Source organism: Sylvia atricapilla, chromosome 6 (genome assembly GCF_009819655.1).
Source record: "Sylvia atricapilla isolate bSylAtr1 chromosome 6, bSylAtr1.pri, whole genome shotgun sequence".
NCBI classification, from domain to species: Eukaryota; Metazoa; Chordata; class Aves; order Passeriformes; family Sylviidae; genus Sylvia; species Sylvia atricapilla.
In genome coordinates this window covers 42471950-42498424 of record NC_089145.1, presented here as the reverse complement: position 1 = coordinate 42498424, position 26475 = coordinate 42471950, and the positions used below count along the sequence as shown (strand labels likewise).

The 26475-nt window shown below is 41.2% G+C and overlaps 1 protein-coding gene across 3 annotated transcripts in view; it reads right to left on the bottom strand.

Annotated features, from left to right (window-relative positions):
• Positions 1-26475, bottom strand: part of AKT1 (AKT serine/threonine kinase 1) — a 77655-nt gene that overhangs the window by 32410 nt on the left and 18770 nt on the right. For all 3 annotated transcript variants that reach the window (XM_066321667.1, XM_066321669.1, XM_066321670.1), the window contains one exon: positions 6122-6250. In XM_066321667.1, coding sequence (XP_066177764.1) covers positions 6122-6250 — 129 coding nt within the window. The remainder of the gene's footprint in view (positions 1-6121; positions 6251-26475) is intronic.

Below are 26475 nucleotides of genomic sequence, written 5' to 3'. Positions count from 1 at the left end.
GACCCTGTTCCAAAAGCCTTTGGGAGAGCTGCCGCAGTCAGATGCTGCATGGACACGCAGTGAGCAGCTTCCATCACTGCCAGGGTTTAAGCCTAAAAAGGCTACAGAAGTACAGCTACATGCTAAGCCACCACTTCCTTCATCAGAATGTTCTGTTGACAGCTGAGTGTAATATTTTTAAAGTTTTTGAATCACATCTACTAGTTCAGGCTTCTTAAGATGTTACAAATGTTTATCCTTTAAATTTGGGCCAGAAAATGCTCCTGATAAAGAGTACACTTTAGCCCTACTAACAGAAATCTGAAAAACAAAAGAAAATCAATGAAATAACAATGGGAGCCAAACCACCACGTTTTTTAAATAAACATTAATAGAAAAGCTAATTAATTAAACAGATCCTGCTAGAGGAAAGTCAAATTAAGAAACCAAGTGAGCAGGGGGAAAATAAAATATAATTGTGCAAGTTTTTTCTTGCATTAAACTCTTTTCCTTGCAGTTAATGAAACCACAAGCTGCTGTTATTTGGTCTTCAGATTCTAAATCGACTTCTAAATAAACAAAAAGGCACTATGAAGACAAGAAGAAATTTCTGTTTACTGTTAGAGCTATGAACTTCCTTCACCATCAGCAAGCAGAGGACAGAATCCACCAGAATAACAGTACACATTACTAAGGCTACACTAGCACCATTAGGTTAATTTCATTATTGTGTAAATTTAGAATGCTCAGTTTTAAGTTCAAGCTCTTAATTAGCACCAAGATAAAATATTTACTGCCAATGTTTTTGGGCGCTGTATTTTTGGCAATATATTTCATGCCTCATTTGCTGCTGGAATTATAAGCTTTTCAATTAGTAACTCTGCATTTTTCATGACAAGAAATATGATTTTTCTTTAATAGCACACTGAGGTTATATTGCGTTGTACTAAAGCACTCCAATTAGATAAGAGAAAGTTTATTAATGAGTCATGCAAAGGCTTTAGCACAATAAAGGCACTCCTTCCTTCAGATTAAACAACTTCCACGCAGCAATGCAGCTGCGCTGGACTTGGCCTTCCAGCCACCTCTGTCCTCTCACAGAATGGAAAGAAAGCCAAACACAACTACCCGGGTTGGCACAGCCCCGTGAGCCTGGTGCTGATAAATCCCACTCAAAAGATCTCACTCCTGCTCCCAGACCTCCCAACTCCGTTTAGCCGCCCTTCTTTTTTTGTTGTTTGTTTGTTCTGCCTCCCATTTTTATCTGCTTAATGTGATTAGATTAAGGCTGGAGTTGTCCTCTAGGTGTCTGCACAATGCACCCTGAGACACAAAGTCTGGCTGAAGACTCAAGAACAACATCAGGCTACTGCCTAACCTTGTGCTAATCCAAAGCTGCTCTCCCATACTTATCCCGAAATACAACATTATAAAGAAAAAAAACAGAGAAGTTTTGCTTAGATTTTAAAAACACTTCAGAGTCACGTTCAGAAGTAGCTGCATAGATATTTAAATTAGCCATGTACTCTAGATTTAACCATTTAATTTCAGCATGATAAACCACACAAGGCTTTTCCTGCCATAGATGGGGCATTAAATGAGTGACATTAAATGTCACTCTTCCCCTCAATCAACACTGTCCATTGATATCTGTTAAGCCTGCTGATCCTGCAATCTTTAAGGCATACAGCAAGATGAATAATAGAGATTTGTCAGTTAATAACCACTATAATTCAAGAATGTCACCCAGAATTGTTTTGTTTAGTGAACAATATGCTGTCTAATTACCCTGCTCAATCATAACACAACATATCAAGAAATACAGAAGGCTTTACTTTTGAATTGCTTTACCAAAGTGCTGTACCACCGAGGTTCTAGAAGTTTGAAACTACCATGTATTTCTCACCATATATGACAACCACATGGATTCTGTCAATGAAACAAATGAATAGAAGGTTTTTTTTCTTACTTTCAAACTCAACTGCGTGCTCTTCACTGTAGTTGAGAAGTTACAGAAGCACCAAATCCACCTTCTCTAATCATGTACTGCAACATGCACCACTCCAGCAGAGTACAGACAGAGATGCTGTGTAGTGTTAGGTCTGATTTATGGCATGTTTGGGGGTTCTGCTATAAAAACATTCCATTTCAAATAGGGGCCGAGGGTTGCTTACCCACTACGAAGGAAGTTTTTCCTGTGAAACAGGCCAACTTAAGTATCCCTCATTTGCAACAGAGTAAGTACTACAAACAGCAGCCTGTTAAAAAATATTTAAATTGCTCTAAAGAACCTCTTGATTCTTTCCCGGAGTTTGGTCTTTTAAAGTAAGTAGGACAGAGAAATTGTTCCTAACAGGAATAGACACTAAGGCATTCAAATGTAAATTACCATTTTGTATTTGAAAGACACTTAGTATTATCCCAGTGACTTTCTAAAATGTCACAATATTTGCTTTCCCAGCACTTAAGCTAAAAGGCAGATTACTTTCGATGAAAGTGTCAAACTCTGCTCCCTATATAATGACATCACACTTAAAACAATAATGTCAAAGAAGAATCCTTCCTATTCCTGCTTTGGTTTCTTTAAGGAAAGGTAAGGAGAAAAAAAAAGGTAAGGAGAAACAGAAAAAAGAAAACAAAAAAGGTAAATAAGGAAAACAGAATGATGAAGAAATAAAACTTCTGGAAGACAAACAGGAATATTATGTTGAAGTGTTTGTTTGCTGCTACCACCACTGAACTCAACTCTGAACTGTTCAGCATGGCAAAAGTAAGGGGCCAGGAGCACCAAGGTACAGACCTGCACAAAGGTGGCTCTTAGTAAGAGCAAACAAAAAATCCAACAACTGATCTGGCCATCCTGTGCCCTCTGAAAAATGCCTGACTGCAGACACACAGTCCTATCCCAAAAGGAGCTCTTCTATTGTTGAGCAATTATGTTTTCAGCAGTACAACAAAACCACCACAGTCCATCTTCCTTTTTGACAGCTGGGAGAAATAATCCCTTTCTAACAGGAACAGCCTCTCTCTCCATGTGGTTTTTCACAATATACTGCTTTTCTCAGCTGTATGGTTTTAAAGGCTTATAATCTAATAGGGAGACATACATGATAATCCGAGATTACAATTGGTATGAAGGCTACTTATCCCACAGATTTACAACCCAGGCTCTATTGGTTATTCATCTGCAGGAGCTCTGGAGCAAAACGTTTAAGTACAGACCTTTTTACTCCTTCTACCTTAATAGTGGTAAAGCACAGAACATAAACACAAATAAGATTCAAAAGTCTCAGTTAAAAACTAAGGCACCATGTTTCATGAGTTACTCTGGGTTCTTTTGTATTTGTTTGGTTGTTGGTTTTGTTTTTTTTTTTTTTTAATAAATCATCAACAGGTTAATTCTAGAGAAAACAAAGCTCCTTAAACTCAGCAAACATTGGTATATGGCTATTTCAAAAGGAAAAATAGGTGGAGAAAAAGTTATTTTAAATAAATAGTAAGCCTCTCTTTAGCTAGAGGGGCTTAGAAACAAGTACCAAAAATGTATGATCAAAACCCTCACAGACCAAAAGGAAAAGCCTAGTGTAGGAGAAAGAGACTGTCAAGCACACGAAAATCACGCACTATTTATTGCTAATATTTTCTTCATACCTGTTAAAGGAAAAGACAGGTGACTGTTAGTTGTTACCTTCTGTCATAGCTGATTAATTATTTCCCACTTCTCATGTGCTGACAGAATCACTCAATATGAATTTTAAATTGCAAATAATAAAATTTCCCTTTTAAAAAAAAACTCCTTTCACTTGCAAAGATAAAAAAAATCCTATATTTTTGTACAGCAGAAGAGGGTGAAGATTTTAATCAGAAACATGGGACCACTTCCAAAGAACAGACTGACAGAGACAGCCTGCCATCTCATTAAAAAAAAAAAAAATCTGGTTCACTAATTAACAAAAAAAGTCAGGGCTATTGTGGTCTCTTGCAGGAAAAGAAAACAGAAGGATTAATTTTCACAAAATATTTAATCTAAATTCCCCCCCCACTGGCAGGAGGTTTTTACAGGCCTGTGCTCTGGCCTGAGCCTTCCTCCAGAGACAGCTCAAATTCATACACACTAACTCGACATGTTAACCTAAATGAAAGGATCAGGCAAGCAGGTTCAAAGGGAAAGCCTGTGATGTAAAATTCATCCAAAAATGAGCCCTCAGATGAGCTCAGCTGGTTAGAGCCTGGTGCTAATAACACCAAGTTTGTGGGTTCAATCCCCATATGGGCCATTTGCTCCAAGAGCTGGACTCGATGATCCTTGTGGGTCCTGCCCAACTCAGAATATTCTGTGAATCTGTGAAAGTGTGGAGGGCACCCAGAAGGGACAGAAGTGCTGGCAGCACTGCCTGCTACTGCCTTCACAAGAAATTAAATCCTGGTGGGGAAACAGCTGCTTCTGTGGGCCCAAATCCACAATAATGACTTCTAGGAAAAAGTCCATTTTCAAGGCCTTCAAGGCCCCACCCCAATTTTCAAGGCCTTCCTGACCTGCCACCAGGCAAGAGCCACCACTATGAACACCCTCCCACCCACGACCCAGCCCACGATGCCACTTACAGGGGCTACAATTCATCTACAGGCATGTGCTGTGTTTTCTCTGACAATGCTTTGATGCCATGGTAACAAACCTGTTTATCTATAAATGCTGAGACTGATGGGCTCAAATCTGCCAAAAAAGCACCATATTCCTGTCGTGAAAACTGAGTTAAGTTAATCCATTTTAAAGGCAGCTTGGACAAAAAAAAAAAAAAAAAAAGGCGATGGACACATTTTTAGTCCTTAGCACTGAGCTGCTCAAATAATGCAGTTGGCAGCAAGAGGATGGAAGTGTCCTCCAGAAAGTGCATTTGTTAAAAGCCTCTGGCAATAAACCAAGTACTGAATTAATTTATGAATTAATGGCTTTCTACTGCCTTGCTTTACCTTCTTGATCTGTAAGAAGATACCACTCTAAAGAGGAAAGTACCATGTCATTAATGAAATGAAAACACTACCACAATTCTGCCTCTCAAATGAGACAAAAAGCCCCAAAGCACTCTTGGAATCCTGCACAGAGGCACAAGGCAAAAGCATGTCCATTATTTGAACAGGTATAGGCTGCTACTGGAGGAAAAATAATGAACATTTCCATTAATTCCTACTGCTGCCCAGTCCTCTTCCAGAAGCATGGTGTTTCAAAATAAATACCTGCTTAATGATCAGCTACAAAGATGAACCCCCTGTATTTTGAGCTACCTTATAGTGAAGAGGGAAAATCCCTACCCTTCTCTCTGAAGAACTTTGCTTCCACTAACCACCAGGAACATAGAACAGATCATTGTTAATAACAGGTGCCACAATGATCTATTTTTAAGTGGTGGAACGAGACACAGGCAGATCATGGGACAGGAAAGATTAAGAACAGGAGAAAATAAAAGCTGGAAGTATACAACGAAAGGTTAAAAACACGAGCAAGAAAAGGAAATTATCTTCAGAGTCTTCTATCACATCCTGTGCTGCAGCACCTGAGCAAAGTCGGAAATGTTTGCACAGAAGAGTGCAGAGGTTAGGAGATGTTATTATTTCCAAACTCTTTTGTTGGCTTTGATAGAACAACTATGGATTTGTGTTCAAAATTAAGAAAATCCAAGTGTGCTTAATTAAAATGTGCTCATTCTGCATTCTCTTATGCTAACAATTAAATAACTCTGACTTATGTCAATGCCACTGGAATCCAGATCTGGTGGCAGAAATGCTTTTGCTGTACCCACCTGCCAAGTACATGCACCTGGGTGAATTTTCACTTTAAAGCAATTTGATGACTATCATACATACAAAATATTAACAAACTCCTTTTATTCAATAACAAGAAATGATAAATTACTAGAAAATGTTAAAAAAAAAATAAAAAAAGGAAAAATCAGCAGAGCATCAAACCTCCACATTACAATCACTCCTGAGAAACACAGTAGGATTTATCACCTCAAATACACACACTTAGTGTTTAGATACATCGCTCTGGGGAGATCTGAATGTTACTGATGCAGCTTACCAGCTATGTTACAAGAAGACATCAACCCCCAAAGTGGACAGGGAAGCAACTAAAAACACTCACGAGCTACTGAGAAGTTATTTAAAGGTGATTCCCGCTGGTCAACATCCTGTGGCCGTTCCTTGTAGCCAATGAAGGTGCCATCATTCTTCAAGAGAAAATACCGCGGCCTCCATGTTTTGATGTATTCTCCTGGAAAGAGAGGATGGGCAAAGGGAAACAACATCAGAGAACACCCCAAAACACTGGCACGCCAATAATTTCTGTTAATATTGGAACTATATGTCATCCTGACAGCAGCAGTTTTAAGAACATTCAGTTCAGTCTGATACCAACAGTGGAAAAATACAGGCACTGAGTCACATACTGATAGTGATGTTAGCCATAAAAATGGGACTTCATAAAAGGTAAACAGCTATGTTTTGTTCTTCCATCTACTTCGATTTCCATTCAAATTCTGCAACATCTGCCTTAAATGCATTTTAAATTTTTAAAAAATCAGAGCAGATGTCCTATGTATTATTTTTGCTATTGTCATTTTTCATACTGACAAGTGGAGAAATTTTTTTCATTTACATTTTGCAGCGCAAGTATTTTAAACAACAATGGGTAATTTACTAATTAGTCAACTGCTTTATCAAACCAACAGTCACTTTCAGACCATAAGAAGATAATTCTCTGCTTATGTTACATAACATCACTCACTTCTCTCACAACATCTCAAGCATGAAACACAAGATGATATATCACAATATGAAGGGGAAAACACTGGATGATGTATAGCCACCACAAAGTCGAAAACAAACATCTACTCTGAAAGATATGCCACCTTTCTTTGTCTGAGGAAATACCCATTGCTCACACTACACATCTGAGTAACCTGCACAGGTGACACTTGTGACCGTGTTACAGCAACGTTCAAATTGTTGGGCAATAGAATAAGAAGCAAAGAATTAATCAAGACCTCAGTTATTTACTGCATTTATTAAGCTGGTCTTCAGGGAAGGAAGACAGAAGTCCCGCCAATGGCTCTTCTGGATGACCATCAGTATGCCTCAGTTTTTTGCTTATTCACATCATTGTTTTCTGAGGCAGTCTCTCAAGAACCTCCAATAGCTTTTCATGGTGCCAAGCTGCCCCTCTAGGTCCTACAAGATCCTGCAGTTCAGTTTCTACTCAACTGAGTCACAAAAATCTCATTCAAGGTGTTTTTCTAAACACAGTACTGGCCACACTTTTCCAATTCTGTTCACCCAAACAACAGATTTGAAAATTTTAGAAGCAAATGGTCAACTACAAAGCATCCTCCAGCCACGCATCAACCATACCCTCCTCCCTTCTGCATGGCTTCTCACTGGTTTGATAAACGCTGGGGAGAAGATGAGGGAGCACACTAGGAGTAGAACTCCTTTCCAGGCTGGCACAGCAGGACAACGCCTGTGCACCCTGTAAAGCTGCCCTGCAGTGGCTGGTGCCCAGTGCCCACAGGTTTACCTACTGGCAAGGCCCACCAGATTTATTGCCTCTGGCGACCTTGTGCTGTTCTCCTGGGCTCCTCTTATTCTTTCCCACTGCTCAGCTTTCCTCTGCTGGTGATTTCTCTAACAGCCAAGTGCCCCAGGAACTCCCAGCTGCTTTGTCTCCTTCCTCTCCCCACAGACCTCCTCTCCGTCTGTGGTGCAGTTTCAACCTGCCTCGGGCAGCAGCTGTGGCACTTCTCCGTTCACACTCACCCTTCTCCCTCCGGCACACAGAAGCAGAAGCAACTCTGACACCCACACAACACAGACACGGATGTGCACAGCCCCCAGCAGCAGCTTTCACCTCTTCAGTCCTCACTGGGCTTTCAATTTCCTAATCTAAAGCAAAAAACTAAGAGCTACTGAATTGTTAGAGGGAGTCACACAGAGCCACCTTTGCAGTGGCCATGTCTGCAGAAAACACCCATTTGAACTGATGAAACAGGTATGGGGCAAGAAAGAGGAAAGGAAAAGGAGCACAAACCTGATTGTTTCTTTTAGAGATAACTATTACTGCTCAAGTGTTACATCAACCTATAAAGCATCTACAAAAGTGTCATCATCATTCTAGGAATTTCAGAAGAACTCACCTGTCATGGTTTAACATTTATAGGCAAGGAGGTAAATGTAAAAGGTTTTGTTGTCATCATCTTTTTAATTCTGACCTTAATTAAATGCTGAAAACTTTCTGGGATCAGCAGGAGATTATGAAGCCTTTCACATTTAAATTATCAGTCCAACTCAGCCCAGATCAGTGAGATTACTCCAATCTCATTACAATTACACCACAGATGTGACTACAGGGATGAGAAGATACGTGGCACGCTCAGCCCAGCTCCTGACTAGAGGTTTGCCAGGTAAGCAGTTTGGGGAGGTGGCTGCCCAGACTATCAGGATTTTGGGACATGTTGTTACATACCTGACTCGTTGGTATTTTCTTCTCTTGCATAAAGCACACCAAGGAGATCTAATGACCACCACATACCCCTTATCATTACTACTAAGGACTAAATCCAGATTGGATGGGACAAAAAAGATCTGAACAGGGACAAGACAGACTTTCTACTTCCCTTACTCCCTAATTTATGCTACACATCTTCCTCACTGGCATTTACAGAGGGGACATTAATTTTTTTTGCAGATTCTGAAATTATTTGGTTATTTGCACTGAAGTATACATAACTTTGAACAGAAGTACACTGCACTGTCACAGGAGACTTTCTCTGAGATTAGATACTTATGTTTGGCTCTCATGCACTCTTACGGCTTTATCCCACTGATCTGCTTCTCTTTTAGAAACACATCCTCTAACAGGATTAATCACACAGTCTTTAAAATGGTGCATTCCATACTTACATAGCATCCTCCTCCACACTCACAGCTTCTGTGTGAAAAATCAAGGACTTCATTACCAACAGTCTTTCTGCAGGGATCATTCTACTTGCATCTTCCTTTAAGCACTGCTTTAGCTGGTTATGGTTCCTGATCCACCTTTTTAATTTGCAAATAAGTAATATGATTTTTATCTAATTTTTTTTTTCTACATGCCTGGAGCTAATGAATACTGTAATACGGCAATCCAACATATTACTGATTATTGTTCTTGCCGAAGAGAGTATGAGGCACAGTGCAGCATCTCTGCTACAAATTTTTTATTGCATAACACACTGAGGTTGTACTTCTGCACCCTGCAAAAAAGTGGCAAGACACTGCCTGATGTGTGACTTCCCAAAGAGATGATCTCCAAGTATAATTTTACATTCAAGTCTGAGCAAACTATCATTCTTCTGCAGAAACTCGGACACACAGACTCACCAACAGTGCTCAAAGAGATGTACAAAGTGCATATTCTTAAGAAACAAGTTTATATTTTTTATGGTTAGCTAAAAGACTATAAATGGGCTACAGCCCATGAGAACCACATCAAAAGGTGACAGCAAATCTGAGTACTGGAGGCAGAAACGGAGTTTGTCAATACAGACAAAAAAAAAAAAATTATGTGGAACTGCTGGGACAAAGCTGTCTGAAAAACATCAACACCTTTTCCTTCCTCCCATATACTCAGCAAGCTGTCATGCCTCAAGAGTGAACTAAGCTGTTTCAATTTTTGCCCTGTGTTCTTTGTTCCTGTTGCGGTTTTGTTTTTAAGAATCACAAGAAGAAGTTACTTGAAGTCACTAATATTAGCAGTTGTATAGTCACACTAGAAAGAATCGTACCGAGTACAGTAAATGCAAGAATGTGTGGCAAATTCTATCAGACAACGCTAAAAAAAAAATAGTGATCCATGGAAAAGTGAACAATTTACAAAGCAAAACATTTTTTCCTCTGTGATTCATTGCTTGTGTAATGCCCTGGCAGAGCCTTCTTTGTTTTCAGTAACAGAATGCTAACACTGCAGAGACAGGAAAGCAAAAGCATGGGTTATAAATCCTACATATAAAATCCTGGAACCTAACAGACTCCTCTGTAGCTTGCTAGCTTTATTATTTAAAATCTTTATGTACCATTCTGTTTACTCCAAGCAATTTCCAAATTGCAAAGATTCCCAAGCTGTATATATCTGGAAACATACACAAAGATTGTTATAGACTGATTTCCCTTTATTGCCTTGTGTCTGCCCCCACACACTGCACATTAAAATACTTAACACACACTCAGAATGTAAATCCATCTCATGCCAGAAAAGCTTTTTCGCTGTAACACATACTGCAAAGCACACTTATGACTGAATATTTCAGAAAAAGTTAAACACAAAACTCCTTTGGTTCATGAAAAGTTAATTCTACTGAGGATTTACAATAATGCAGGGTTAGATGATTTTCCTCTCCTCCCCACAACAGTATCTCACCGAATCTGGAGCTGTCTACCACTGATAGAGTGTCTAACATCAGAAACAGCTGCCACTCCCTGGGAAGCTCACAGGGTAAGTGGAGAATAATGAGCAGCAAGCACCAGCAGAACAAAAGAAAATCCATCTTTATTTACCAACTGCTGCATGCTTGTTGCTGCATCAGGCTCACTCAAAGCCAACACCACACCCTTTAATTCAGAACAGACTATATTTAAGAAGCCTCTGCTTTTTTTTTTTTTAATCAACTCATACATACCAATGGTTTGAAAAAAAAATCATTAGGTTAACCAAGTCAGCATCCAATGCTACTCTTGATACTTACAAAAGCACCCGACCATTAACTTTCCTACGGCCCAAAATAACCAAGTAACAAGCCCAGGAGAACTGACTGAAAACAAAGTCTCAGTTATATGAAATGCAGTCAAGTGGCTACCACAAATCTACCAATAAATAATGCATTAAAACTTTCTGCTCTGAGCATCAGAAGTAGCACCTTTAATTCCATTTAAGCATAAGACTCAAAAAATTAGAGCTTTTGAGTTATGCAAGCCTTCTCTACATTCTCACACGCTCTGATGATGTACGGCACTCCCTGCCTGTACAGCCCCAGTTCCTGTCCGAGGGAACATGAAAGTTATGCCAATCGCAGCGCTAATGTGGCACCCATCAAAGGCAGAGTGAGTCATTTCTGAGCCTCAATGGCCACCAGAAGTGGTCTGCATCCTGCCGGCCTAATAAGGGCTCGCAAAACAGACGCCAATTTCCTTAAAGACGTGAAGCTTTCAGGAGCTGCCATCTCGTTCGTCCTGAGGAGTGGGATGGGAATTTACAGTTAGTTCTTACTGCTTGAGTAAATTGAGTAAGTGTCCACTCACTTTAAAATCAGCTGAAATCAAAACAGATTTGGAAAAAGAAAGCAGGACTTGAAAACTTGCCTTTGCATTTCTAAAGCACTCAGATGTAAACCCTTTCCAAGTGCAGGGAGCTAATTCTGGATCTTAACGACCTGACACCAAACAATTAAGTCTAGGGTGACCCGAATGAAAACTCTCAGCTCAAATATGTTTTGTTTTTTTATAAAAATAGCTGCACAGACACCCACCAGGTTGGTGCACCACCCTTCACTCCCCTTAGCAAACTGTCAGAACCAGATATTTAAACACAGTAGATTTTCGGTAGCTTAGGGAAATCAAAAAGAAAGGAGAAAAAAAAAAAAAAAAAAAAGAGGTTATGTTAATGTCTTTCCCAACACGCTGGCGGAGGAGGACCTCTGGTTTGTCTGCCTATTCAGAGGCGCAGCGAAGGGGCCGGCTCTTTGATGATTTTTTTGGGGCCCCTCTCTGGACGCCTCCTTGGCCACCGCCTCCGGCGTACAGCTGCAGAGGCGCTCCCTGTGCCTGGAATCTCAATGAGGCGGCTGGGCTGCCGACGGGGCTGCTCCCGGCGGGGAGGTCACCCGCAGCCCACGGCCCCTGCGCCAGCCCAGCGCTGCGGCAACAGCTCGGCCCCTGTGTGCACGGCCAGCCCCGCGCAGCCCGGCCACCACTGCACGGCTCCGCTCCTCCGTGCCTGCCACGGCCCCAGCGTGGGGGCCGCACAGGGCCCGTGGGCTGATTCGGGGCACCGCAAATCGGTTCCCCGCTTTCTTCCCTCGCGGGCAGTGGGACGGCCGTGGGCTGCGTGGCCGTGACCGACGTGACTGCCAACAGGTTCGGGAGAAGCGCCGCCTCCTCTTCTCCGTGGTTTCGGCTTTTCTAAACCTCGTGCCGTTTGTCAAGCTCAGGAGAGTTGCAATATAGGGCACCAGCTTCATTATCGTATCTTGGGGGAACAGGGGGAGGGAAGAGAGGTGGGCACCGGAGGTGGGGTGAAGGGTGATGGATGAGCCGTCTGGCCTTTGAGTGACAAAGGGAGCTGCGGGAGGACAACTCTTGGTCACCTGGCACCCCCATCTGTAAATTAACTTCAGAAAGCAGCACATAGCCTCGGCTTAGTGCTTCCCACAAAGCTATGTAGAAAAGTAAACGTACTGGAAGCTGCCCCTCTCTTTACTTACACAACAGCACAGGTGGGAAACACCTAAGGAAGGCAACGGGTGCTTTGATTCACAAAGCTGGCCATGGGAGAGATGAGAAGCCAGATTACAGAGATAGAAAAGCAGATTCTCACCAAATACTTTCTCTGTGCAGGGAATGGACAACTACCACGTTCGCAGATTCTATCTCTGCCAAAGGGTTTGAGATCACCAGCCAACAACACTACTGCAGAAGATGACACCTCTGTATTTTTTACCACTATTCTTCAACTGTATAGTTATGTAAAAGTAAGACATGGAGGTTTATATTTTTCTTTTTTTCTTTTTTTGCTGAATTTCAGTTTAGAAGGTCAAAAATGTTGCCATATTGCTTACAGCAATCAATTTAAGCAATACCAGATATTCCCAAAGGAGCAAAAGAGAATTAATCAGCATGTGAAAAACTCCTTACTCCTACCTTTGGCACAGCTTAGTCAGGCTAGTCCTAACCTACAGCTGTCTCCAGTGGGAGAAGATGTAAATGAAATTTCATTTAAAACAGCAGTTTTAAGGATACCTACATAAATTACAGGAAAATATAAAGTGATTTCTTAAGCTATACTGAAAACAATCTCAGAGTGAATTGCATCTTCAAGACCTCATGGTGCGAACAAAAGGACTTCAAACTACCATGAGGTGTCCAACACGACTAGAGAAATCTTTTCTGCAATAAACTTGCAAGCAGCTACAGGATTTTAACAAAATAAAGCATTCCTGTAACAGAAAGTGCTGTCGTGTATTTCTCTGCTTCTGACAGATGCCCAACTCTTTTCCATTTTTATAAATAAATAAAAATGACAGAGGAGGTGTCAGATTCACTGAACTGAATTAAGCATACTTAGAACAATTATTTCTCCCCAAGTAATTTTTACCTTGACACTATGATGGAAAATAGCAAAAGCAGCTAACAAGGCACTTAAGCTAATAAGCCTCTGTTAAGTTTAACTGTCTTCCCTTAGAGGAAGGACATAGCTACAACTATTCCTCAAGCTCGATCTGAATACAGCCAATATTTCTGCAAATCGAGCTCTTAAATACACCCCATGTACTTATAAAAACAGCGTGACTTAGTCCTCCAAAGATTTTATGTCTATTACAAAGAAAAATAAAAACTACACCAGAAACAGCAAACACACCACACCCTGGTGTATTTGAACAAGGATGGGCTTTTCTAGGCAGCATCTGAAAGTTGATTCAATTATTTTACCTTTTCACCTAAGAATCCTTAGGCATGATTCTTGTGCTTATCTGAACATGCCTGATTTGAATATCACAAACCCAGTTTTGTTCTTCAGTAAATCCCATCTAGAGACTGGCAGAGTGTCTGAGGGGACAAAGCGAAAAAACACACACAAACCAAAGCTCTTCCAAAAAAATATTAAGACTGAAATCACAGTTTTTAAACCTGTATTCCTCAAGCGACCTAAAAATAGGGGATGTTCAGGAAAAGCATCATAAATTGATTAAAAATTATTTTAGATCCCTTCCCTCACTCTGCCCCATGAAAAAAAGATTAGGTGAGAAAAAGACTCGGGCAAGAGTGATTTTTATGATGCACTTATTTGCTTTACGAACATTAAACCTGGAAAGTGCGCAGCAGAGGTTCCTCATTAAAATCCCAAAGTTGGTGAGGCTGAGAGATGACCTGGTAGCTTGGGGGGTGGGAGCCCATGGGAAAACAAGAGCAAGGGAGGGAAAAAGCTGGACTCAGCCATGAAGAAAACAGAAAACATCCACAATGATGATGTTTTCATCCACTACTCCTTGAATCCCTGACTTGCTCTTCTAGGCTCCCATTACCACATCATTGTGTCATTCACAAAGTGACTCAAAACCTCAGAGAACTGTAAAGAAATGGAGAAAAAAAAGGCTAAAGGACATTAAGGAAGATATACGGAAGCAGTAGCATTTCTAAAATACATATGAACCAACTTCAGAGGCAGCCTGAAGAGGGGAAAAAGCTCTCTTCGTAAAAACTAAGCTGCAGAACACTGATTTTAATAAATAAGCAATTTATGGAGAGTAAGAAATTAACACATGGTATTGTTATCCTTCAGTTTCTTGGTTTGAGTCTTAATTTTCAACATAAATGCAGAGAGTTGTTTTGGGTCACTTACAATAAAAGCTCTACCAGTAATTGTGTGATCATGCTGTGCATCAGGAAATCTCTTAAAAGTGCCAAGAAAATAAAATCAGTGTAGAATTTTAAACGTGTTTATACAAACTGATAAATATTTTGTAGAAAGATGAATGAAAGCTAAGTTAAGCAAACATATCAATGGAAAAAATAAGAACCAACATTAAAAAAGAGGTGGTGTCTTTGTAGGCCTGTAGCTAATTTGGATTTCCCTTCTTCATTTTGTCACTAGCAAGTCTACAAAATCCTGGAGGAGCACAAGGAGACCATGTTAGTTCTAATAAAAAGTTACATTTATCTCGAGGCATTTAATGGCCATCGATGGAAAAATTAGGAGCACTTCCCAGAAAGCAAGTCCTAATATTTGTTATCATGGCAACCTCCTGGTTACGCCTCCAAATTTAGTATTCCACAGATAAGTTTTACTGAGTCACTACCCCAAACTCAGCAATGAAAACCTACTCCAGATAACAGGAGTGCTGCCTCACTTCGGAGGAATTTTGCAAAGTAATTTAATTGCATGCTGAGAGTTTATTAAAGCAACTTCACCACTGAGTAGCGTAAGAGCAGAACAGCCGCCGCAGCTCTGGTGCTAAGCTTAGCCGAGTAACACAGGTATAAGAAACCCTGCCAAGGATTTCTGTGCCTTGGACAAAGGTGTGTCATCACTGTAAAACAAAGCACAATCCACACTGCTGCCTTAAGCTCAGTCAGACACACTATTACAACTCATTAATTTTTATAATAGACAGTAAAAATGTTGAGTCTTAATATAATGAAACAGCAAAATTCCTGCTGGATTTCAGTGGCATTTCAGCGGTACCACAATTAAGCCCTGTGACACTGAAACATGCCTAAAATACAACTAAAAACACACATATAATCACAACTATTTTTTAACCCCAAAGTTATCTATTATACTAAGCTCATTATTCATCTCCGTAACAGTTCCAAGCTCCAGGAGATATGCGTTTCAGTCACACGAAGATCTGCTTCTTACAAAGGATGAATGAAATAAAGACCAACCTGAAAAAGACACAATAAAGACCCACCTACCTTGACACTGCTACCATTAGCTAATTTTCTTGTTACCGACAGCATCTTGCTACACTACAGTCACTTTTCATTTTAAAAATAGCATAAAAAATGAACAGTATATCCCACACAGAAGTGGAAAGCAGATGGACACACAAGACAGGATCTTGAATTACAGTTTCCAGTCTGTAGTGCTTCATACTTTTGTTTTGGGAAGACATTGCAAAAATTTCTGTTTTTTTAATTCAAACTGCTCCTATAAGCAGTGAAAAAACAAACATCCCTTCCCAGCCTGCCCTAAACTCACACCAGTTTCTGTGGGCATCAAATCTGGCACTTGCCTCACTGGATCCTCTGAGGTCAGGGACTGCTGCATTGGCCCCACCTTTCCTCCACACCAGGTTTTCCAAGCACAGCACACCACACAACTGCTCCTCACCACACATATTCCTTCATCCACTCGAATCCTGAAAGCCCCATCCCAAAACTGAGCAGAATCTACTCTCTGCAGTTCCATTCTTCCCACTCCCACTAGGATATCCCCAAAGAACAGAAGCAAAACAAACTCCAAAACACATCCCTTGCCTAACCACATTACAGCTACCCTATCAGGTGTAGAACTTGCAACAACTACAACAGCTCTCCAGGAAAGTCATATTGCCACACTTTGAGAACATCAGAAAACCATAAATGAGGCTTTGAACTCCTATGACAGCTTTTTTCTTTTTGTTGGTTTTTTTATTTTTTTTTTTTTTTTTTTTGTTTGTTTGTTTGTTTGGGGTTGTTGTTGTTGTTGGTTTTTTTTTTTTTTTTTTTTTTTTTTTTTTTTTTTTTTTTTTTTTAAATATGAGAGAGAAAAAGCCCTACAGGTCACATGGGGTAACATTCCTGAAGGCCATCTGGGGCTAAGCTCATGCCTCAGGGACTTCTGGCAAGGAAGGTACAGACACACCTACAGAAAAGCCTGCATGCAAGCACTGCTCGATGCTTTTAGCACACCCTCTGTTTTACAGCATCTCCTGACACTGGTCTCTGAGCTGATGTTTCCAGCTCAGGTGGCAGCTGCTTGGGGCTCCTCTGCTGCTCCAGGGGTCAAGCCAAGCAAGGCCACCCTGCAAACCCTGCTGCTGCCAGTCGGGTGGGAGAGGAGCGGGAGGACAGAAGTGGGGGGGCACAGAGGCACCTTTGAGACAGAAAACTGTGCTACACATGAGTTAAGATGTGGCTACAATTGTGGCTGAAATAGCTGCATCGGAGCAACGCTGACAAAGGGACACGCTGGGTCTCTGATGGGCAGAAGGGAAGGAGCTGACTGGGCTGAGAGCACAGGCAGGGCAGGGAGAGGCCACACCTGATCCCCACCCCAGGCTATGCCAGTTGTGCCTGTGGCCATCACCAGTCTTCTCCTGCTCCTGTCCCAGCACCAACACAGGCAGCTGGAAGTGCAGGTTGTGCCCAGTCCGTGGGGAGAGCATGCTCCCCACTTAGTAACTCGTTCTCGACACACAGCCAAATCCAGCAAGTTGAAATAGCAAAGCTATATCCTTTAGATACACACAGATACATAGGTATGTTCCACAGAGCTAACATGGAGCCTGGCTGTGAGCACACGATAGCTGCACTGACCCTGCTCCCTCACAAGCACAGCCAACACTCACAGGAAAATCTTCCACTGTCACACTGGCCACCAAGACAGTACCACCCTCTGGTCTGGGGAAGCTGTAAGGTTTAGATTATTCCACTGTTAATGCTTTTGCACATTTATTTCCCCATCCCCTGTGAGAAAACCTTTTTAACTTCAGGATTACAGCCTGAGTATCAAACTAAGAGACAAAAATGCTACCAAAAAAGCAGTCACTGAGCACTTGCAATTTTCATTTATCCACCACACACTAAATGAATCTTGGTTGTGGGCAGACTTATTGCAAATTACGTTTTTTTAAATGAAGACATTTATCTATAGAAATTGGACAGTACAGGTAACACTCTCTCCTTTAAAAAAACCAAAAGAAAAGAAAAAAAAAAGAGAGAGAACAAAGGATCCAAATGAAAATTACTGTCCTAGTATTATATTTGGTGGTAAAATTGTAGCTCAACTACAAGAATAGCTAAGCACAAGTCCACTACTGGATCACTATCACTGGTTTGAGAGAATGCTTTTTTATACACTTTTCTTCCCCTAATCAGAGAATCCAAATTTCCTAATTTAATAATTTTTCCATTTCTAAGCAATGAAGACATCTAGTTATTTAATCACAAGTGCAGTACAAGATTTAAAATGGTTTTTTAAAAAATAATCCTTTATGATAAAGTTTCCCAGTGAACATTAAATCAACAGGTTCCAAATTTCAGGTATAAAATCTGATTGAAACTGCTGCTCTGCAAAACTACCACATGCTCCTGCCTGTCCTTACTAAAAATGCAATCTAAATTGTTTCTTCAATAAAGAAATATATCCAATATTAACAGGAGTTCTATGAAAAATACTTGATGGTCTGCAAGGATTGTTGTACTTAACCCAAAGGTAAAATTTTTAGTAGTTTATCATACAGAAATCAATGGCTCTGCAGATACGCATACAAGTAGATTCTTGTTTCATGCTGCAGTTGGAATTTCTACCAAATTTTGAGTAGTGGCAATTAAACAGCTCCATTTGGAGTCCTCAGTTATTTGCACCTAATTCATGAGAGCACACAGGAAGAAGAGAACAGTGGTTATGGCATTTAATCAGGGATGCCTCCATGTCTTAACCTTGAAAAAGGAAGCTGTAAACAGTAAGCTGGGAAAATGGATAATGATTAAAAAGCAGAAAAGACAGGGGTGAGGGAAATAAAAGGATTTTTTTAAAAATGGAATTGAGGATTATAAACATCAATGCCTTTTAGAAAGATTCATCCACATTCCCCCTTTCTTTGTACTGAAGTTTCTTAAGATTCTTTTCAAGTTACCAATTTTGAGAAAATCACTGGATAAACACTTGTGTTAACCCAGCTACATGGCTCAGTGCCAAATGTAATGCCAAACTTCCCAGTTGCAAAACGAGCTGTTTTTACACACCAAAGTAACCACGCAGCAGGCCTGCCGAGCCTGAAGACAGCTGACAGAGATGACTGTTGCTGTCCCCCCATTGCACCGACATCCATCCAAATACCAACATCTGCTGTGCTACAATTTACTTTTTACACAACATTTAGCAAAACAGTGCCTCTGACTGCAACATCATTAAGGAAGTAACAACAAATAAATCGCAAAGTCCCATCAGACAATTGTAAAATTAAAGCATAGTTTGCCTTGCATACACCGAGCTTTAGTTCAGACGTGTCGGACTTCAGAAATAATAAGCGTTAGAAATTGTTTTCTTTTAATAAACACACAACACAAAATTCTGTAAACCATGACAAGTGTAATCCAACATTGCAGTGTAAATTACAGTTTTGAGGATATTGACTCAATTGGCAGAGAAACAGACGCCTGCGAGGCAGCACGGCCTGCCCAGGACCACTGCAGCAGCCCAGACTCCTAACAGGATTACACCGTGCCTGGGAGTGTAAGCTCGAAATTCGGGGCCCACTCCTTTCCAAACACAGAGGGTGCGTATTTGTGCTGGCAAAGTAAGGAATTAACATTCCTAGAAACTCAAGTGCTCTTTGCTTTAAAAGCAGGACTGAGCACAGGGGCCAAGGCAATCGGACACCACCGCACAGAGGGGAGGTGGGCTCTGGGAGTGAGCCCTATTACAAATTCACAGCGCGGAGGTTGAAACGGTTGAAACCAGGATTTTGGCTCCTGAGTGCAAGCTAGGCCTGGTGAGTGATTCCACTGAACTGCCCAACACAGCTCACACCACCGAAGACCCTACATGATCAGTGTCCTCCTATCAGTTGCCCTTCACACCTGAATCACTCAGGGTGCAAGTCAGAATGGGGCTGCACTGCCACTCTGACACTGCCATACAGCTCAGGCTTTTACTGGAACACAGGCAGAAGACGAGAAAGGACAAAGAATTTTAATCTTTAAAATTGTCACCGATTTTCAAAACCAACTCTTCCTTCTGTTCTGCAGCAAGTCTATGAATGCAAAACTAAGGAAAAAAAAAAAAAGAGGAAAATTTCTCACTTTCTTTTGAAAAGCAGATACTGAAATGAAAAATTTCATTAAAAGGCAACTTGAATTTTATTAGGCATCAATTAAAGAGTTTTCCCTCAATCTTTCTGCTCCACATCCCCCTCTTCTTTAACATCTTAATAAAAAAATGCTTGAGTTACAAAAAGCAACATTTTTTGTCAGAACAATCAGTCCCCCTGCATCTCCAGACAACGCGTCTGTCAGGAACAACATATCCAACACTCAGCTCAAGATACAAGAACTTGGCAGACTCTATTTCAAAGCAGTTTTACCAAAACAATACCATTTCCCTTAAATCCCTATCAGCTTAATAGTGGAAGACAATAATATTTCAGATAACAAACAGCAAGCATTTTGGTAAATTCAGTGGACATTCTTTATCCAATCCAAAAATAGCCAATGTCCACAGCTAGATTAACAGATGCTACTTCACCTTAATTCATGCTAAAGGCAAGGGGTTAAGGCTTGAATACTTCTGGGGGTTTTGGCCAGGGTTAATCTGTGTTAGACTATGTATATATGCACACACACACACAAATATATATATATTTATATATATGCCCATTATGGGACACAGGAGAAGCCATGCAGAGCAGAGCCTGTACTCAGATCCTCTCCAGGCAGGGTTTTAGAGGACAGACTCCTCTGTACTAGCTACTACATGTTTGCACAACACAAGTCAAGGTCCAATTGGAAATTATCTGAAGGGTTGCTCCTGTGCAAACTTTAAGTTCTGAACCTCTGAGTTCAGAACTGAAACACTATTTGTTTGTCCATTTATCCCCTGGCACGGTTGGCTTTTTGTCAGACAGATGTATGCCACATGCAAGTCATTTCCCAACCTCTCTGCTCCACCTCCCTCCACACACTCTGCACACACTCTGACCCCTCAGCAAATGCTGTAAGAGAGGAGGAAGTGTTCCTGACAGTTTGCATACCCTCCACAACAATTTTATGCCGGAGTATGTTTTCTCCTGCCCTCCAACCCTACTTGTAAGGGAACAAAGCAAAACAAACACCACTTCCCAAACAACCAAATGCCCTAAACCTAGCAGCAGGAAAGGAAAGGAAAGGGGAGGGAAGGGGTGGAGAGGAAAGGACAGAGAGGATGGATTACACTGAAGTTATTTTTGTCCTGTTCAAGTGGATAGGCAGAGACAGCTAAGTATAGAATTTATCAAGGCAGGTGAACAAGAAAGATGACATGAATCCCATGTTCCAAGGAGCAAGCAATAAATGAAATATACTTCTACCTCCTGGCCCAAGAAACTTCCGAAACCAAACTCATTTGCATGAGCAAGATTGAATCGAACAAATACTCAACTCACTACCTCCTTCCCTTCAGACATGTCACAATGTACATATTAAGCAGATAGATTTCCTGTCTCTTACCTGTTTGTGCTATATATAAACAAGCCACGTTAAAGTGGAAAGAGCTTCACTCTGTGGTGACTCTGAAAGAAATTCTTCAGAAGAAAGTATGCTTGCATGTACAGCTGGGTAATAAAGCTTTGCTTGAAATCAAACATTAAGGAATGTTATGTTGTCAGTGGCAACACAAAGGATGTGGTTTCTACGAAATTTAACCAGTTATGTCAGGGACAATTGCTTTCTTCTGGTCACACTCCAGTCCAGGGTTTGCTCAGAGTAACTGCTACAGTAGTCTGGATTTCACAAGTGAAAATCCATTTGTATGTATTTTTAACTCCTTCCAGGGTGTGAGTTAGTCTGTGAAATGCCCTTGGTGGCTGCTGCCAGAAGCACACACTCCATTCGGTAACTGTGAGCAGGCCAGGCTGGAAAACAGACAGCAAGACTCACCCAGGCTCTTGGGCTCACAGAGCCTGCAGCCAAGAACCCAAAAAATCACATGCAGAAGGATGTTAAGGGCTTTCCCTGTCGGCAAACAGAAGTGAGCAAGAAAACCTTCAGAGGGACGACATGGCACCAGTCAAGCCACGACTTCAGTGGAAGTCACTCGCATCACTGTCATAATCTACCACTGGGTTCAAGGAACAGAAAACTTTTATGTAGAACATTTCCCTTCTTCCGTCTGTGCTCCCACTTACCACGATATCCAAGAACCCCACAGCTTGGGCTGCATTTGTCCTCACAACATCCCCATGAAGTAAGGAAGTGCTGTTATCACCACTTTACAGATAGGGAACTGGGGCACGGAGAGAGAAAAATAACCCTGTCCGAGGTGATTGTATAAGGAGGAAGTTTGTGGCAGAGCAGGGGAAGACTGGCTTCAATTCTCAATTCCAGGACAGTACCCTCATGCACCAGACACCTTTTCAGCTCCTAGATGCTCTGCCTTTAGTTGGACTGACCTACCAAGCTCCCCACGGCCACATGGAATGGGTAATGGATATGCCTTTTAGCAACAGCATTTCTATCCCAAGAAAAATGGAAGAGGGTATTAGATATAAGGACTGTTTGTATTCAGAAGTCCAAACCTGAATGAGGAAAACAATCTCCAAAATAACCACCACTATCCTGGTATTGTGGGAAAAGGAAGGAAGACATATCAAGTTTTCAAAGCAGAAAATTAAAAACATCCACGGCAGATTCTAAGTATAATTTTAAAATAATTAGTGAAAGTTTAACAGGAAGCTGGTATTAGACATGCATCCTTCAAGAATCTCCCTGTTCTAGGGTGTTTAGGTTATACAACAATGAGAAATAAAAAAAAGTCCCTTTGGTACTACAGCTATCTCATTTCATACACAGATCCAAACACAGGTCTAATGTAGTTTCATATGGAGACCCTGGCTCCAGACTTTACACAACAATATTGTCTCAGATAAAACAAATTCCAGAGGCTTCACACTGCTCAAGGTTTCCCATTCCTGGCTGAGCCAGGCTTCAACCCTGCCCTCAAAGGCTCTTTTTTCTGAGTGAAACAGCACAAAATTTACTCTGTCCTTTGGGACTCTAGTTGCAACCATCCAGAGAACCTGCTATGAAACAATCTACAACTTAAGGGCATTCATAAAGCAGCATTTAAAGTCAACTGCCTGAGGTGGCTATTAGCCTGGAACAAACAGCAGAGACCCATCCCACTATGGATCACCGGGTTTACCAAATGTGACTCTAAAAGGTGACTGCTCATCTCAATGGCCAAAAAATGACAGCACTGCTACTAAACCATCACGAACAGGCCTTGATGAACGACACAGTCACTACACTGATTGGGTCAAAGGAAGAAATGTGCGAGTTGGTGGTAGCTGAGGACACCAGATCAGCCATGACGAACTTCCAGGTCACCTCTGCTATCCATGAACTATTCTGCCAATTGCTGCTGAAAAGCTAGACCTCATGGCCCAGGCCTTGACTTCTACAACAGGCTGTAGCTGTAAACTCCAGTCACCAGCAACAAAATGTGCATCTAAAGCACACCTCCTCTGCCACAGAATCTGAAAGAGCTGCAGCCAACCTCTGCCAGAGTCTGAAGGAGCTGCAGCCAACCAGCTTCTTCTGAAGGCAGCACCATCAGGCTCCTAATTCAACTTCTATGAGTGACAAAATAGAAGCCCTGCTTGAAGGTAACCAGAAAGAACGGAGCTAGTTCCACCACACATCCTGCTACCCCCAAAATTTTTCCCCTTTCTTTCATATCAGGACTATAAAAAAGGAGAAGGGTTGGGATGAGATAAGAAACATTTCTACTTTCTGACAGCAAGCCTCACAGCAACATGAAAGCAAAACTTCCAGCAGCTTCACAGCTACATAGCAATCTCAGTAAACTAGACATTCTAGCAATTAAAGCAAAAAGTAACTTTTGGCTTCAGACCCAGAATACTTACAAAAAGTAGTAAATAAGCAATATTTGTTTATTATTCCAAGTTTTGAACCTTTCCCTTGAAAAATCCCAACTTTTGTATTTGAACAGACCAGCCAACATTGAAAAATAAAAAGGCCTGTTGACAACTAAGGAACTGCTATTTATTTTCTGTTTGATGGCCATCGCAAGGAATATGAAAAATAAAGCCAAACACCTCTACAAATGGGGTTGTTATTCTCCTTCAAAACTTTTGCATGAGATTCCCAATATCCCAGTATTAAACCAGCCAAGAATCACAGAATATGTTAAAAAGAGCCATTTGAGGTGATCTGGTCTGATCACCCTTCCTAAAGTGGGGCCACTCAGAATGCTCTACAAGAATTCCTAACACTAGTGGTGCATATAGGTAACTCAGAATTAAAAAACATACAAACACAAGAAATAGAGCAAATGCAATTTTACCAAACTGCATTTTTCAAATCAAATTTGAGAAATAAAATCTCAAGCCTGCTTGACCAGGTGCCCTCATTCTTATCTCCTTACCTCCAATAAGTGGTCTGAGCATTTTAAGAGTCAACAGAAAGATGAGTATCAATACATTCTCTATGTGTTCTGGGCATAAAAAAGGAGAAATGAATCCACTGTTCCTCCATGGTTTATTTCACCACATGAATGATGAGAGAAAAAGCACAGGATTGTACATGGTCACAAAGGTATGCATGGCCCCTGAAGCGTGAACATGTATCTACAACCACACATCCTGTTTTGTGTCATTCCCTTTCTAAAATAATGCCTGGAAAGAGGAAAGTCTCCAGAAACATGAGGTTTTGCCATAAGCACACCCACTCTATTCACAGGGATAAACAAACCTCTCCAAGAAACTAGTAAGAGCTGTTGTGAAGTAGCCCATTCCTAGTAGCCTGGAGCAGCTCCCGAGAAGAAAGCTTTCTGCTAGACATAGGAAAGGTTTCTTAAAACGTGAAGAGAATTTAATATATATTCATTTTCTGCATAATCCTACCAGTAATATGTCAGAGGATTAGTAAAAAAACAAACCCAAACCCCAACCCTTAAAAATGCATAAAACTCATTACAGTGTATCTGAATTCTCCCCCTATTTTAGATGCAGCTTTTCTGTAACATAATGATTTGTGTTACTGCAGTACACAACAGCTTCAGATACACATCTGGATCTGAGCCACCTGCTGTACACATGGAACAATGAGACAGTCCCTGTTCTGCAGAGTTGACTGTCACAGGACAGGGACAATGGAAAGCCAGACAGACACACACAAAAAGGGGGACCGATACTGGGCATCGCTGGGAACAGCAGTCTCAGTACGCACACATTACAAGTTCATTGGGGCCTTTTATAAGCAACACAAGGAGCCAGAGCTTTTGAAGAGGATAATAAAGCAGCACTGCAGCTGTTTACAGGGACCATTTCCCAAGTGTGAAAGGGTAGCACAAGAGAAAGCATGTAAGTGCTTGCTTGCCTCCACGTTGTAGTCACAGTATAGACACATGCTAGGCTAACAGGAGGCAGAAGTTAACATCTTAATAGCAAATTAGAGATGGTAAAAATAGGTATGAAAAGCAAAAGCAGCTGGTTTTGTAGCTCAATGCAACAGAGGAACTAGTGGTAGGGACAAAGCAGCAGCCTAAAGAACGAGCTCTGCCCTGTTCAGAGCAGCACTCTGAATGGGACACGGTTACATGCCAAGCATACAAAAATACAAGATGATGCAAACCTTAGAAAAGTATATTCCCCCCTCCACGTTTTGCTTTTGTTTTCCATTTTCAAGAATAACAGTAGTTGTACAGTCCAACAACTACAGGAACTTTGAAAAAAAATCAACTTTGAAGATTAAATAAGTCTCTGCAGCTGATCTGCTCAGGGCTGCTGTAGAGCTGAGACAAGTCCCTATTTTTCAGAAAGAAATCTGGCCACCTGCTGCTCTAAGCAGAGAAGGCGGGATACATATAAAATCATGCTCTCTCTGAAATTACAACTGATATTACCCAGGAAACACAGCCTAGGCTGGGAAAAATTCATTCCAAATGGTGCAGTGTGCTAAACTGAACATGGATGGCCAGCAGTCTTCATTCTGTTCTCATAAATTTGCTCATCCTAAAATCATATTATATTATTCCCAATGAGCAACCCTCCACAGACTGTAGACCTTTAGACCTGTGGCTTCTGTTCCAGTTAGACAGTAGATATTGGTGAGACTGGGGTATCACAAAACCTCAGGCATTAACAAAAAGAAAGTTACATGAGTTATTACGGAAGGATGAAACAACACCTACAGAACAAAAAGTTCCTACTGCAGCAAGAACAGCACATTCTAACCCAATAAAAGCAATCACGAGTCTAGTCACAGAGCACACTACAAATCAGATCAGCCTATGCCAATTACAAGGTTTAAGTTTTAAGCAACTGCTTTTAATGCAGCTGAGCCACCATGGCTGAAGGGAAGACACTGCTCCATTGCATGTCTTTAACAGGGCCGTCCCACTGTGTTCAAAATGTGAGGTCACATTTGGCTGCCACATCTTTGCAACCCCACTGCATAAAGGGTGAGAATTAACCCAGCTTGTAAAAGCAGCAGTCTGGAGGAAAAATGCCTCATTTTACCTGAATGTGCTGAATCTGGCAAGAGCTGACAGCCAGGGAACACACAGAACCCTTTAAAAAGACACAGCATCATTTATTACACTGGGACAGTACTTGGTGTTGCACAATCCAAGCTTTTGTTTCAAGCAAGAAAATGTTTTCTAAATATTTTGTCACCATGACAGTCCAGCCTTGGACTCTAATTCTGCCCTTGGTTACTCCAGAAAACCCCTGTGAAGTCAACGGTGTTGCACAGCTCGTCACTGCA